Raw genomic sequence first — 14,987 nt, forward strand, 5'->3', positions numbered from 1 at the left:
TGTCCCAAACACCAGATCCTCAGTGCGTGCACTGATCTTGCAAAGACGCTCTTCCTCCTCCCCTGCAGTACTATTGCTCCACTGACTGCAAAGCCCCTTGCCCCGTCCCTATGTAACACAGCTTGGCTACGTGCGGCATTGGCTGCAGAGAAGAATCCATCTGTTGTGACTTCAAAGAAGACACGTTGGAGCTCTGTGATTCCTAAAACCCACAAATATTCCACCTTGGTTTGCCTGATTTGTCATTAACATTTCTCATGCCTAAATTAAGGACACATAGCATCAGATGCGTGCTGACAGTGCTGCAGCCGAAGAGCTTTTATAGCTTAGCCTCGTTTCCTTCCACACCTCCAAATGCTTCTTGGTTGCGCCTGTTGCATACCAACACATAGCAAGCCATCACAAGCCAAATTAATATTATTAGTGTGCACTAACTATTAAGTGTTTGGTACAAACTCCAATAAAACTAAGGAACCATTTTACCACATCTACGGGGCACTGACCTGTTTGCCCATTTTCCCTGTTCTCAAAGATCCTTCAGCCTGGTACCCAACTCTGTGATGAAGCCTGTTTAGCACCAGTGAAGTTCCCCACATTCAGACTGACAACGTTCTGAGCTGAGATGAGGGAATCAAAGTTAAAATCCAGCCCATCTGCATCCATGAGTTCACTGCGAATAATGGACTCCATGTCACACTCCAAGCTCCCATTGAAAATATCCAGGTCCAAGTCACTTGGGAATTTCTCATGTCCCATGACTGGGAGGTTCACGCTAGAGGAGTACAAAGAGGAGCCTGAGAGCGGGTCAGAAAGTGTTTGCATAGACTGATTGACAGGTGACTGCTGATGTTTGGTGGATCCCAAGCTGTTCGAGTCACTCAAGCCTATGTTACTGATGGAATTGGACAAGGCACGGCTGCCACTAAGAGAGGAGCTGTGGGACTGGTGCTGGTGATGAGGCAGGCTCTGATTGACCAGACCGCCCTGGCTAGACTGCGCGGCAAACGACATCATGGGGTCGTTGCGGAGCATTATATTCCTGCGGGAATTCTGGGCGGACACAGCTGTGCTGGCTTGTGACATGAGTGGGTCAGACTGTGTCATCATGACATCGCTGTGACTAAGTGCATCAGAGGCAAGGAGATCCTGCAGTGTCTGGTTGTTGTAATGAGAAATGGAAGAGAAGGTGGCCTGCTTGTTCTCCTGAATGGTCTGCATGGGTGACTGGCGGAGGGAATTCAGGGACGACGGCCCAAACACAGCGTTGTTGAAACTACTTGACGGGGAACCAAGCCCTGAACCTTTGGAACCATATGGAAAACTGGAGCTTCTCTGCATTAAACCTCCTGTGGGCGACTGCTGGGAGGGAGGGAGTGTTATATTGTCCAAGAGATCATCCATGAGGTTATCTGTCAGTCCATCGTTCAAATTCATTGTCCCAGCCATATCAGTCAACCTAGGCAACTCCACAGTACACGGTTTGTTTACCGATGGGGACAAGCTCGATGGACTACTGTACAGCATGGGAGAAAGCGGAGCATCGTCATCTTGAACATCATCTAGTTCGGTGCTTGCCAGAATCGGTGACAAGCGGCCACTGATCGTACTGGCGTTTGAATTTGTACGGGAGCGAAAATCTGTCCATGCATCCAGCTCGTCGCTGCTGCGAGAGGTGGGACTCCCCGGCCACTTGGAGAGTTGAGAAGGGCTGTCCTCGCTCGTCTCCTGGGCGGTCTGCAGGGCTGCCTTCTTCTTAGCCGCCCGCCCTCTACTCTTTGTGTACTTGTTGCTGTTGTCCATTGACACAGCGCGCCTCCGGGGCGCCTTGCCGCCTTTTCCACCATCTGGATTGATCATCCACCAAGAGCTCTTCCCGGTGCCTTCATTCTGCACCCTGACGAATCGGCTGTGGAGTGACAAGTTGTGCCGGATTGAATTCTGCAGGAAAGGAACAAAACAAAACGTCAAGACCAGCACCCCTCTTCTTTTGCTACCCAAATCTCAATCACAAAACCAGTATCACATGAAAACAGCAACATGAATAAAAGCATTGAGCCCTCCTGGACATCAGCACGGGTTTCTTGGATGGTGGATACAGGAAGGCTGGAGCGTGACTGCAGCACGGCAGCATGCTGCTGCAAAGCAAGCCCCGTGCTTGCAGTAGCTGTGCATTCCTGGTGCCCATCTTTACACCCCCAAAAGTTGCATCCTAAGGAAAGGAGTGTGACACAGCTCCATTCCTGCTAGCAAGGAGCTAGACATTTCTCCCTTACTTTTGACTTAGGACAAACCTCTACACTATCAGCAATCTTGCCATCAGTTCCTTGAAATAAAAACTGCAAAGACACTGCAATAATCTGACTGGAGGGGTAGTCACACTCATCGCAGCCTCTGCAAATGTCTTTTTAATTTTTCATGGGCATGTGTATTGTGTATTTGTTATAATAATTCTTGAGAAAACTGCAAGTGCTGTTGCTCCTCTCCCACAGGCACTCTGTGCATGACTAAGCTGTACTTTCTCTCTTGATTAGAGGCACCAGAATTACGCCCGTACCGCAGTAGCAGGCCAGCTGTCCCCTCGCTATAGTATCCTAACAGTCTTCAAAACATGATGTGACACAGTACATGACAATATCCCTGTCCCTGTCAGCTGCTAGATACAGAGGCCTATAAAGTTGCTGTACGCAGTTGGATATCCCACGCTGTGCAGGATGCTATGAAATACAGCACTTTCAGGGGAGCCCATGCACAATCTGCTCTTGCATTTCACCTGCTTGCACTAGTCAGCAACATCTACCATGCAAAAATCACGTTGGCTCAAACTGATGATAATCACCCCAGAATGAGAAAGAGGCAGAGAAAACCAGCCCACGGTAGCCCTAGTGAAATGACTCCAGATTTAAACCAAAGTAACTGAGATGAAAATCCCACTTCACTCATCCTGCTGATCTTGGGCTTAAAATATGGCTCAAAGAAAGGGCAAGCAAGTAGTATTTGTTAGTGAGAATGCTTCCAGTTTTTTTCTTTTTTCTTCCATGTGCAAGTCAAAAGATTTTTGGAGCTATCCCATATTTCTTTGACAAAGCAGTTGTGCTATTCCTCCACGTTAAAGATGATCGAGTTTAAAAAGTTGCACAAGTTCTTTTTTCTTAAATTTTGGCAATTACCAGGTATATCTATGAAGAGGATAAAATCACGTTTGTTCTACCAGCATGCTTTAAAAACACAAAGTCAACAGGATCAACCATAATCAAACCATCCAGGATAAGTGTCCTTCATTTACAAAGCACTGAAGAAATTCCAGATTTAAATGGGCAAAGAATGAATCAATCAACAAATCATTCACAAGCATCTTGACATTTGCATCCTTAGGATAAATGGATGTTTGACATAAGTGAGACACATTTGATGTATAAAGAAATACAGCCCAGCTTTTTTTAAACAATTCTTTTCAGTATAAAATGCTTCCCCCCCCCCCCCGTTAAGTGTTGTGGGTTTTGTCAGATTGTGAAATGGAAAACACGCCTGAAGTTCTTCTCGCACGCAGACAGCAGACGTGGTTGTGATTATCACTTAATGAAAAGAGAAATCATATGGACCACAGTTCAAAATGACAACTGTTATGTTTTAAACAGTTTGCACAAAACAGCAGACCAGACTTTGCAGACACGCTCAAGAGGAGTTTGGGTCAGTGCCTCAGCTATAAACTTGTCCATTTCTAAGGGACTATCATGCCATCAGAATATGGTGGATTGAGTTGCAGCATAATAGTTCTTCAGTCTAAGGAAGGAAAGAGCTTTTTATTATTTAACTGATGACATTTTAACTATATTTTGAGTCTGGCAACAGTCTGTTTCTAACTTCTAATAACTAGGCGCCACTGCTTTCTTCCTCAGGTTTCTCCCAACTGGCTGGAGAATTGCTGTTTTTTTTTGAAAAACAACCTTTTTTGATATTCCAGCTTGTACTGCATCGATGCAGGTAGCTCTCACATTCATCCCCTGTGCCTTTCATGGACAACCACGTCTGAGAACATCTGCATGGGGATCTCTCCTTGCAAAGAGCTGGCAGCAGGATGAGGACAACCAGAGCTAGACCACCATACCAAGCCAGGCTACAAGACCCATAGAAACCATGCTGTCACCCACCTAAAAATGCTGGGTATAAGCATACACAGCACCATGACTCTTGCTAATGAAAAAAATCTCAGAAAACACAGAAAAGAAACACCTGAGGTGGCATACGCAGCGTGTCACATACCTTCAGATATAAAACCACTCAGCCAAAATGCCAGCAGCTAACAGTTTTCAACCTATGGTATTCTCATAAAATGGCTTATTTCTGCTGGTGGTAGCCGTAGTATGAAACTATCTGGCCTAAAACCATGAAAAATCCTAAATGGTGAAATTGTGAGACTGAGGCACCTTTCAGGGTGAAGGCTCCTGCATGTGTGGATATGTGTGTGCACATGTGTAGTTTTCTTCTTATTATATCTTTTTGCTCAGTGTTGGTATTACACAAATAATAAAAGAATGTAATAATACTTTTGCTTTGAAAATTGGTGGTTATAAAAAATCCAAGCAGTTTGTTTTCCTTTACATTATGGAATATGCCACTTACGCTCAGACTTCTGTTTTTCTTTACTTTTCTTCTGTAGGAAGATTGTTTTCTTAAGCATAATTATGGGCCAATTTATTTTTGTGTACCCCATCTCCACCCTCTGTTCAAACACTGCCTTAAAACCCACTTCTTTCACGTAACCTCCCCCGCTAACCTCTTCAGCAACAGTATCTTAGTTTCTTGGTTTCTCCTTGTGTTGGATGCTGTGCCAAATCAAATTAGGGCTGGATGCTATTATTCTTTCACATGCAAGTTTTGCTACAGAAGTCACCGGGATTGACAACTCACATCAGTAAAGGCTGTTGTGCTGTGCTACCAGGCTGCAATCTGGATGGAAATAACTGCATTTTCTACCTGGTTTCTGAGCTGTCAAAGACTGTTTCCATCTGCTTAAAATATAGGAAAATATCATGGGACAATCTTTGCTCACAACCACATGCATTAGTAATATATGACCATGCGACAAACTGCAAAGGAGGTGGGGAAGCAAAGAAAACACAACTTATCATTTGAACCCGCAGCTGATCAAATTAATGGGGATTTGTCTTTGACTTATGTGGGAGATGGATTAGGCCATGATGAGGGAAACCTAACACATTTTTCCATGCCAAAATGCAATGAGAAACTTATTTAAAAGATCTATAAAGGAACTTCCATCAATCTGTCCTGGAGACCATATGTAGATGGGACAGATGCTAGCCAGGCTGCAGATACCTTGGAAAGAGCTCAGATACCACCGATGGGTACAACATACGGACTGTACAAGAGCAGAGTAGAGAAAAAATACGATGAGCTCCTCAATAGTGTTACTATTTATACTGGCCTTGAAGAATGCTGTGCGCTCTGCTAAGAGCCAGAAGACTGAGGTTCCTGCAGATAAGATCAAGAGCATCCCATATGGCATTGAGCGCAGCCCAGCCAGGTCCCGGTACCCCAAGGAAGTGGTCCTGCAGGGAAGAATGACCAGCCCTGGAGACAAGGAAGACCCAGGCCAGAGGAACACACGAAGCATGTCAGATTCGGTGTGAGCAGAGGGTGGTACAGTGCCACAGTGCTACAGGTAGCGCTGCTACCCTACCTTGGCTTAGGCTGATGGCATCATGAGAAGGGGTGCGGCTGGGTGCCTGCTAGTAGCCAGGGCAGCAACACATGAGGTGACAGCACTTTCCCCAAACTCAGGGCCACACTCTCAGCTTTTATAAATGTCGATCACCTGCACCTCATTTTGTCCAGTTAATACTCCTCGAGGGAACCAGGCACATTTTGCTCGCAAAAAAAATGAAATCAGCTACTATGTCCTAATTACACATGTCTCTCTTGATATTTTGATAAGACTGCAAACGGGTAAGCTCCCAGAGAGGACATTCAAACATTCCCAAAGTGCTGTATATCTGATTTGATATGAACAACTGAATGAGTCTCCCAGAAAGGCTAGACTGCGCGTGATTTCAACACTCTGTCCTGGTCAGGCAACAGCAGCAAATGCTCAAGCTTTTAATCGGAGAAAATTCCCCCTCCTTATGCCTGGTTCAGCCTCTTCCAACTTGTGTTTACCTTGTGGAGTCTGTCCATTAACTCAGACACCAGCTGCAAGTACTTCCACTGCAGTACAGAGTCTTTTTTGTCTGGAAGCAACATGTGGTATCAATTTATCATCCTCAACCACGCAACAAGGAATCCACTCACTTTAAAAATAAAAAGAGAGTTGTGTAACTTAACTCTTAAAAGCCCCCGCTTTTTTTTTTTTTAAAAAAAAAAGCCAAAAGATTAGCAAGATGAGGTGCAGCTGGTGGCTGCCGAGTCCAAGTTACACACTGGTCTGTTTTTATTTCAGTGTTTTGTAGTGAGTGGCTAATTCGTTATTTCAGATACTGGCTCCTAAACTGTAAAGTTATGGCTACAAATTAAAAGCAGTTGTTTATTTTAACAACTGGGATATGAGGACATGATGGGAGAAAAACAAATGCTATCTGCAGACCCATAAATGCTGCTAATGCTCGCTTGGGACAAGTGAGTATTTTATACTGTATTTAACGTTCTAACTTCACCATATGAAGTTGTCTGGTAGCCACACAGTAGGGAAAGGTATCAGATCTAATACCACTGAAAAGAAGCCATGAAAACAACTCCAGCTTATCAGTCTCCAGCTGACTGGAGGGAGCCCCGCTTCTCCATGGCACTGCTTGCAAACTGGAATTTCAGTTTCCAGCCTGTGTCACCTTACTCAAAATGTCGTACCACAAATCTCCTTTGGAAGGAACACCCCTACGGAGGCCTCCACCAAAAATTAAACAAAAAATGAAACAAACTACTTTCTTTGCATTCAGTTGTTGCTGAAACAGAAGGCTGCGAATCATCAAGGCATTTTGCCCATCCACCCAGACCAGTGTCTGTGCCTTGTCACGAAGTGACCCAAAATTTGCTTCAACTACCAGTTTTACACTTTGTTTGCCTTAAAGTCCCCAATGAGATTCAATTGCAAGTAAACAAGAAAACAGATACAGGGACTCCAAAATTACGAATAATTAAAGTTGCCAATCATGTGCATGTATGTAGGAATTTCTGGTGAAAGGGATTTGTGAGTCTAGGCAAGGAGATCTTTAAGAAGTACCAATCTGTTGGCTCCATACACTCATTTTCTGCCTCGCTCTGCAAGGTTGCAGTGCTGCTCTTCTCAAGGAACTCAGAAATCCCCAACCCACAGAAGTCTCACAATTTCTTCCTCTTTGCCATGAGCTTTTGCAAACCAGAAAAATACATATTATTTAATAAAGTAGTGAGGGTGTTCTGGAGATGCAGGAAAAGCAAGAACTAAAAGGAAAGTCCTCCCAAAATATCTATCCAGCCATGCTGTACCAATATATGTCTTTTCCCTATAAAACCAAATATTACGTACTCCGGATTGTTATATTTTCCCTAAATTATGGAAGCTGCACAGAGAAGAAAAGCATTAAGCAAATTACACAAAGAGAAAGAGAAATCTTTCCTGACACCCAAGCGTTTTCGATGCTTGATGTTTGGTATCATCTGCAAGTTCCTAAGGCAGCTCCCACAAATCCCACCAGCTGTTCAGCAGAAGGAGGTGGCGAGAGCGCACCAGGGTCCCGCAGGTGACATCCAGCAGTCCTTCGCACCCGGCTGGCAAAGGCCACCGTCCTCACAGTCTTGGAAAGGATAAGCGGGATGACACAGACTCAGCCCTGCCACCCAAGCATGCCCTCCTGCAGGAAAAAGGGAAAAAAAAAACCCCACAGATTTAGGGGGAAAAAGTCAGCTCAGCGTCTGAAGGGTGGCTCTGTGTGGATTCTCCTCCTCATCCTCTCTTCAAAGGAGTATTTCTGACCTTGGTGGTAGGGGAACAGCTAGAAGAGGCCCCCGCTGTAATTAGCTGTCTGCCCGCGCCTCCGCCCATCATCCCCCACCCCTCGGAAGAGCAGAAAGCCTTGAGGGATATTAAAGCTCCTTGGGAGAACATTAAGTCTGGCTAAGATTTATCCTCCGAAATGTGCTGGCTCAGATAGGAGAGCAGTATGCGGATCTGCCTCCGTCCTGCACGCAGGGCGCCGCGCCGTGCCAAATTACGACAGGAGAAGGTGATTAGCGCAGGGAAAACAACCCCTCCCTAACGACGCGCGCCTCACTCCCCCCCAAGCCCCAGCTGCTCCTTGGCACAAGGGCAGGCGGCAAGCGACGCGTCCGCCAAGGAGGTTTATGCCCTCCCTTTTGAAAAGAAAAGCATCGCAATGCGTGGAGCTACGGGAACCGAGTCACAAGTGAATCAAAAGTTTTTCCTAAAAAAAATTTAAAAATTAATTCTAGCTAAAACAACTGCTGCCTCACTCTTTGCAAACAGTGATATTGTAAATCGCTACGCTGACGTAAAAAAAACTTAGCTGAAAACATACACTGCCTGGAAATTGTCTCAGAGCATCGCACTTCCAGTTAGCAGAAAAATCTCCAGTTATTTTACAGTCAGACGTCCTCTGACCACAGGAGGACTCTAATAAATAACGTTTGTTTTGCTGTGAGTAGAGCATGCCGGTTGCCGTTTATTTTTTTCCACTGGGTGTTGGGAGATGGGAAGCAGAGCGCAAGGAAAATGCTGATATTTTAACTAATTCAGCTGCAGAGCAAGAACAAGGTTGGGTTCTCTAGCAACTTCTCCCAGTGTCAGGAGCCACGTACCCCGGCGACTTTTCACAGAATCACAAAATCTGGTTGGGGGTGGAAGGGACCTCTGGAGATCATCTAGTCCAACCCCCCTGCTAAAGCAGGTTCACCTAGAGCAGGTTGCACAGGATCGCATCCAGGCAGGTTTTGAATATCTCCAGAGAAGGAGACTCTACAACCTCTCTGGGCAGCCTGTTCCAGTGCTCCTATCACCCTCAAGGTAAAGGAGCTTTTCCTCAAAGTCAGATGGAACTTCCTGTGTTTCAGTTTGTGCCTGTCGCCCCTTATCCTGTCGCTGGACATCACTGAAAAGAGTCTGACCCCATCCTCCTGACACCCGCCCTTAAGATATTTGTAAGCATTGATAAGATCCACTCTCAGTCTTGTCTTCTCCAGGCTAAACACATGTAGCTCGCTCAGCCTTTCCTCATAAGAGAGATGCTCCGGTCCCCTAATCGTCTTCGTAGCCCTCCACTGGACTCTCTCCAGTAGTTCCTTCTCTTTCTTGAACAGGTGAGCCCAGAAGTGGACACACTACTCCAGATGTGGCCTCTTCAGGGCAGAGTAGAGGGGGAGGATAACCTCCCTCAACCTGCTGGCCACGCTCTTCATAATGCACCCCAGGATACCATTGGCCGCCTTGGCCGCAAGGACACGTTGCTGGTTCATGGTTAACTCCTTGTCCACCAGGACTGCCAGGTCCTTCTCTGCAGAGCTGCTTTCCAGCAGGTCAACCCCTAACCAGTACTGGTGCATGGGGTTATTTCTCCCTAGGTGCAGGACCCTACACTTGCCTTTGTTGAACTTCATTAGGTTCCTCTCCGTGCAGCTCTCTAGCCTGTCCAGGTCTTGCTGAATAGCAGCACAGCCTTCTGCTATATCAGGCACTCTTCCCAGTTTTGTATCATCAGCAAACTTGCTGGGGCTACACTCTGTCCCTTCATCCAGGTTACTGATGAGTAAGTTGAACAAGACTGGACCCAGTACTGATGCCTGGGGAACACCACTAGCTGTAGGCCTCCAACTAGACTCTGCGCTGCTGAGCACAACCTTATAAGATCTGCCATTCAGCCAGTTCTCAATCCATCTCACCGTCTACTCATCTAACCCACATTTCCTGAGCCTATCTATGAGGATGTTATGGGAGACGGTGTCAAAAGCCTTGCTGAAGTCAAGGTAGACAACATCCACTGCTCTCCCCCCATCTATCCAGCCAGTCATGCCATCATAGAAGGCTACTAGATTAGTCAAGCCCCTTGATGAATCCATGTTAACTACTTCCAACAACCTTCTTTTCCTCCATGTGCCTAGAGATGACATCCAGAATGAGCTGTTCCATCACCTTTCCAGGGAGGGAGGTGAGGCTGACTGGCCTGTAGTTTCCTGGGTCCTCTTTCTTGCCCTTTTTGAAGACTGGAGTGACATTGGCTTTCCTCCAGTCCTCAGGCACCCCTCCTGTTCTCCATGACCTTTCAAAGATGATGGAGAGTGGCTTAGCAATAACATCAGCCAGCTCCCTCAGCACTCATGGGTGCATCCCATCGTGGCCCATGGATTTGTGCGTGTCCAGTTTGCCTAACCAAAGACAGATCTCTAACCTGAACCTCTTCCCTTCTCCAGACTTTTTTCTCCTACCTCCACGGTCAGGGATTCCTGAGGGCTGGCCTTCGCAGTAAAGACTGAAGCAAAGAAGGCATTCAGTAACTCCCCCTTTTCTGTATCCTCCATCACCAGGGCACCCACTTTATTCAGCAGCAGGCCCACATTCTCCCTAGTCTTCTTTTTGCTACTGATGTACTTGAAGAAGCCCTTCTTGTTGTCCTTGACATCCCTTGCCAGATTTAATTCCAAGTGGACCTTAGCCTTCCTCACCGCATCCCTGCATACTCTGACAATGTTCCCATGTTCCTCCCAAGTGGCCTGTCCCTTTTTCCACATTCCGTAAACTTCCTTCTTCCATTTGAGTTTTGCCAGAAGCGCCTTGCTCATCCATGCAGGTCTCCTGCCCCCTCTGCTTGATTTCTTACTCATAGGGATGAATTGATCTTGAGCTTGGAGGAAGTGATGCTTGAATATTAACCAGCTGTCTTGGACACCCCTACCTTCTAGAGCCCTAACCTACGGGATTCCTCCAAACAGGTCCTTGAAAGAGGCCAAAGTTAGCTCTCTTGAAGTCCAGGGTTGTAATCCTGCTTCCTCCATGCAGGATCCTGAACTCCACCATCTCATGGTCACTGCAGCCAAGGCCGCCCCCAAACTTCACATCCTCAACCAGTCCTTCTTTCTTTGTTAATACAAGGTCCACCAGCACACCTCTCCTCGTTGGCTCCTCCACCACCTGTGTCAAAAAGTTATCAACAATGCTCTGCAGGAACCTCCTGGATTGTGTGTGCCTAGCTGCATTGTCTTTCCAGCAGATATCAGGGCGGTTGAAGTCCCCCATGAGAACCAGGGCCTGTGATCATGAGGCTAGTTTCAGCTGTCTGTAGAAGGCCTCAATGATTTCCTCTTCCTGACCGGGTGGTCTGTAGTAAACACCCACAACAGTGTCACCCATATTAGCCCGCCCCTTAATTCTAACCCATAAGCTCTTGACTTGCTCTTCATCCAGCCCTAGGCAGAGCTCGATACATTCCAGTTGCTCTCTCACATAAAAAGTAATTCCACTACCTCACCTTGCTGGTCTGTCTTTCCTAAAAAGTACATAGCCATCCATAACAGCATTCCAGTCATGTGAGCCCTCCCACCGTGTCTCCGTAATTGCAATGAGATCATGGCCCTGCGACTGCACACAGATCTCTAATTCTTCCTGTTTATTCCCCATGCTGCATGCATTGGTGTACAGGCATTTCAGAGAGGTAATCGAGCATACATGTTTTCTAGGAGGGGTGCAAAAGGATCCACCATAGCCATATACACCCTTGAGGTGGCTAGCCTTCTGGTTCTCATCTTGGGAGGCACCTAAGGAACATTCGTTCCTGCTCTCGTTAGCCTGGCTTATTCCCCAGTTGGATGCGATGGCGGGAGCATTGCCACTTTGGACCCTGCCTCCCCAGTCCTCCAGTTTAAAGCCTGCCTCACGCAGTTGGCCAGCCTGCTGCCAAAGATTCCCTTGCCTCTTCAGGACAGGTGGGTTCCATCCCTCCGTTAACAGGTTATAGTCATCAAAGAATGTCCCATTGTCATAAAAGCCAAAACCCTCATGACAGCAGCAGCCACGAAGCCAGAAGTTGATGTGCATTACACGTCTATTTCTGGCTGCCCCCTTTCCTCCAATGGGTATAATGGAGGAAAAGATAACTTGGGCACCAGTATTTTTCAATTGCACTCCTAGGGCTTTATGATCTTCCTTTTGCTATAGGAAGCCCCCTAAAAAATAAAGTGCTTGCCTCTGCTATGCCAACACTTTTCCATGTGAAAATGGGATTTGGGAATTGGGAGACAGGCACCATCATCGGGAGGTTGCTAAAGGCAACTCATCAAGAGCTGCCTTTTTCACTCCCTTCCACATGCTTTGTATCGTGGCTGCCCAAAATTCAAGAACACAATTAATTTCAATCAAAGGATTTAACTTAATTAAGAGTAGGAATTTACTTGAAGGCATTGATCTTGCAAGGTGCTGAATACATGAGAATCTGAAGGCACTTAAGTGCAGGCTTGACTGAGACATGAACGCAGTCAGTGAGAGAATGGAAGATGTTGCCACTTACGGAACTTAAGCACAAGGAGCTGCAAACAAAAAAGCTGCAATGGACACATGTGCCTGGGTCTTTGCAATGCCAAATCAAACCAGTTGTAATTTCTGTTCAGGAGCAGTGTCACCAGCAGATAACATCTTTTTGCTTTCCTCTCATTTTTTTCTTACTGGCAAGCCCCAGCATTTAAAGCGTTTCTACTGTGGAAACTTCAGAAATGACACCACACTGTATTTGTGCAGCCCCTTCAGCAGGGAATCGCTGCATTTCTCCTCCTCCGTGCCATAGAGCCCCAAGAGAAGCGCAGGCACACACAACTAATCAACCCAAATATTACACGTACAGTAATTCTCATAAAAATAGCTACCACTGTCATCACAGCCCCAATCCACCAGCTGCTGAAGCTACTGGAAGAGTTTTCACAAACCTCAGTGGTCACCCAGTTCAACCTCAATGAAAACAATGCAATTTTACTGCAAGGCAGACTTTCACCCCGAAGGCTTTGGGTTTGTTTTGCTAGAAAGGAGAACTAGAAGAAAAAAAAAATCCCTCTGTTTTTTGTTTCTTAGATGCAAAGATCCCAGCACAACCCTCGTGCAGCACTGTGGAAACCAGAGTGCTCAATTCTATTTTCGCTCATTCTCAGCATATGGCCGTTACTACACATCGACTATTTAGAAACATGCATGGACGTTCTTTCATGCCTTTATAAATAAATGTGAGTGATGCTACTGCTTATAATAATTCACTAAAAATAGTAGCTTCCCATGGAAGATCACAAAAGCCTCTCAGTGCTGAATCACCTATTATAAATCTTTATTTTCTGAAATTTTTTTGTGGTCACGTGTTGACTTTTTTTAACACTTCCTAAGCCTGTACAATGCAATTAAATTAGCAGTAACTTCCACTGCACAGTGGCAGGGAAAGAGTAAGATCAGTGTGCATGAAGAAAGCCTTCCAGGGCTTTGGCCTTACAGAAGTGCAAGACTGCCTTGCATGTGGCTCCGTCAAGTGCTAGCTCTGAAATGATAGATTGTTAAATACCCGGGCTGAATTAATTGGAAGTGTTGAGCTGCACACATTAAATTGCAAATCTGGTGATAGTTACGGCTGACATGTGACTGATGGAAGAAATAGATCTGATATGCTGTTGCCTGACTGAGTTTGATCAGGCCTGAGCAAGCCCTTCAAAAGCCGGCACAGGCACCCGAGACCTTCTCGCAAGAAAGCCTTCAAGCAACCTCCGAAACAGCCCCCGGCATTTCTGCTATGTAGACTAACCTGAAGCAGGACCCCTCTCCTGTGCTATTTTAAGCACATAAAAGTTTCTTATTGAACCAGAAGATATTATCTGATTTTTTTTTTTTTTTTTTTTTTTTTTAAAGTGCATTTTAAAATATGATGCCCTTTGGTTGGCAGCTGATGTCGCAAAGGGAACGGTCCCGGTCCATGGCCCTGAGCACCAGGGGAAACCAGGGGCGTACTTAAGCATGACTCTTAGTGGGTCAGACCCACTGGCTTTTAGGGGCAAAAAACCCTTGGGAGCCTTATGGGAAGGGCAGCCAGGATGGGAACGCACAACTGCAACTCCAGGTATTCACCAAGTTACTGTAGTGCCAGTGGGTACAGGGTGTGAATTAGGAGACAAGGGATGAGTGAACAGAACAACTTGAAAAACAGGTATCTCCTCCTTCACGACTCAGGACTGGGTAGCTATGGCACTACCAATAAATACCTGCACGCTCTTCAAAATGTAATGTCAGCTGTAAAATATTAATGCCTTTTGAAAGTAGAAAGCGATCAGTTTTCCTTTTGATGTATTCTGATGCGCGTTCTGCTTTCGTCCTGAGACTAGGGCATGGGTCCCCCCTAGCCTTTTCCTTCTTGGTTTCTCACAGTTTCCTACATCTTCCCTCTGTGAAGGGGTGCATACTTCAAACACTGCATTTGGGAACATATTTGAAAAATCATACAGACTTGCTTTCTGTATACACAAACCAAGCTCACGCCGTGCCAAAATATGTTCTTAAGATATTTGTGCGTTACATTGGGACACCCAGCTCCAAAACCAGCCCTGCCCACAAACTCACTGCTGAGGCACGTGGCTTTAGTAGCCACGCCACGATGCCCCGTCTGCAATGTCCACGTTGACGGCATTTGATTTTTTTGTTTCCTATGGAGAAAAGGTTTTTTACAGCCTTAAAATTTAACTCCCCTTGCCCAGCCTGGGCAGCTCCACGTCAGACCTTGACATCCGAGCTAGCAATGCCAGCCCCCCTCAGCTGTCAGTAGGGAGAAATGGGTGCCCCTCACCAGCCCGTCTTCCCATTTTCCTCTGCAAGTGCCTGACCCTCTCCGCTGGCGGAGGTGGATCTCACCCTTCGCACGGGCAAGCTTTGGGACTGTGGCTGCTCCCAGCACCTCCCACGGCATGGTGGCTTCAGAGAGCTTGCCCCCACTGGGACTCACCAAACTCTCCTTCTACCCCTCCTAATTAATCCC

General features: G+C 46.3%; 1 protein-coding gene across 8 annotated transcripts in view; it reads right to left on the reverse strand.

Annotated features, from left to right (window-relative positions):
* Nucleotides 1-14,987, reverse strand: part of FOXO3 (forkhead box O3) — a 272,533-nt gene that overhangs the window by 188,609 nt on the left and 68,937 nt on the right. For 5 of the 8 annotated variants that reach the window (XR_012830907.1, XM_075706825.1, XM_075706827.1 and 2 more), the window contains one exon: nucleotides 504-1,938. The exons of 1 other annotated variant lie outside the window; for it this stretch is intronic. Coding sequence is in view for 6 of the 7 variants with exons in the window: in XM_075706825.1 (XP_075562940.1) it covers nucleotides 538-1,938 (1,401 nt within the window). In the remaining variant the exon portion in view is untranslated. 2 more of the 8 variants (XM_075706829.1, XM_075706828.1) reach the window with 2 other exon arrangements.

Source organism: Pelecanus crispus, chromosome 3 (assembly GCF_030463565.1).
Source record: "Pelecanus crispus isolate bPelCri1 chromosome 3, bPelCri1.pri, whole genome shotgun sequence".
Lineage (NCBI taxonomy): Eukaryota > Metazoa > Chordata > Aves > Pelecaniformes > Pelecanidae > Pelecanus > Pelecanus crispus.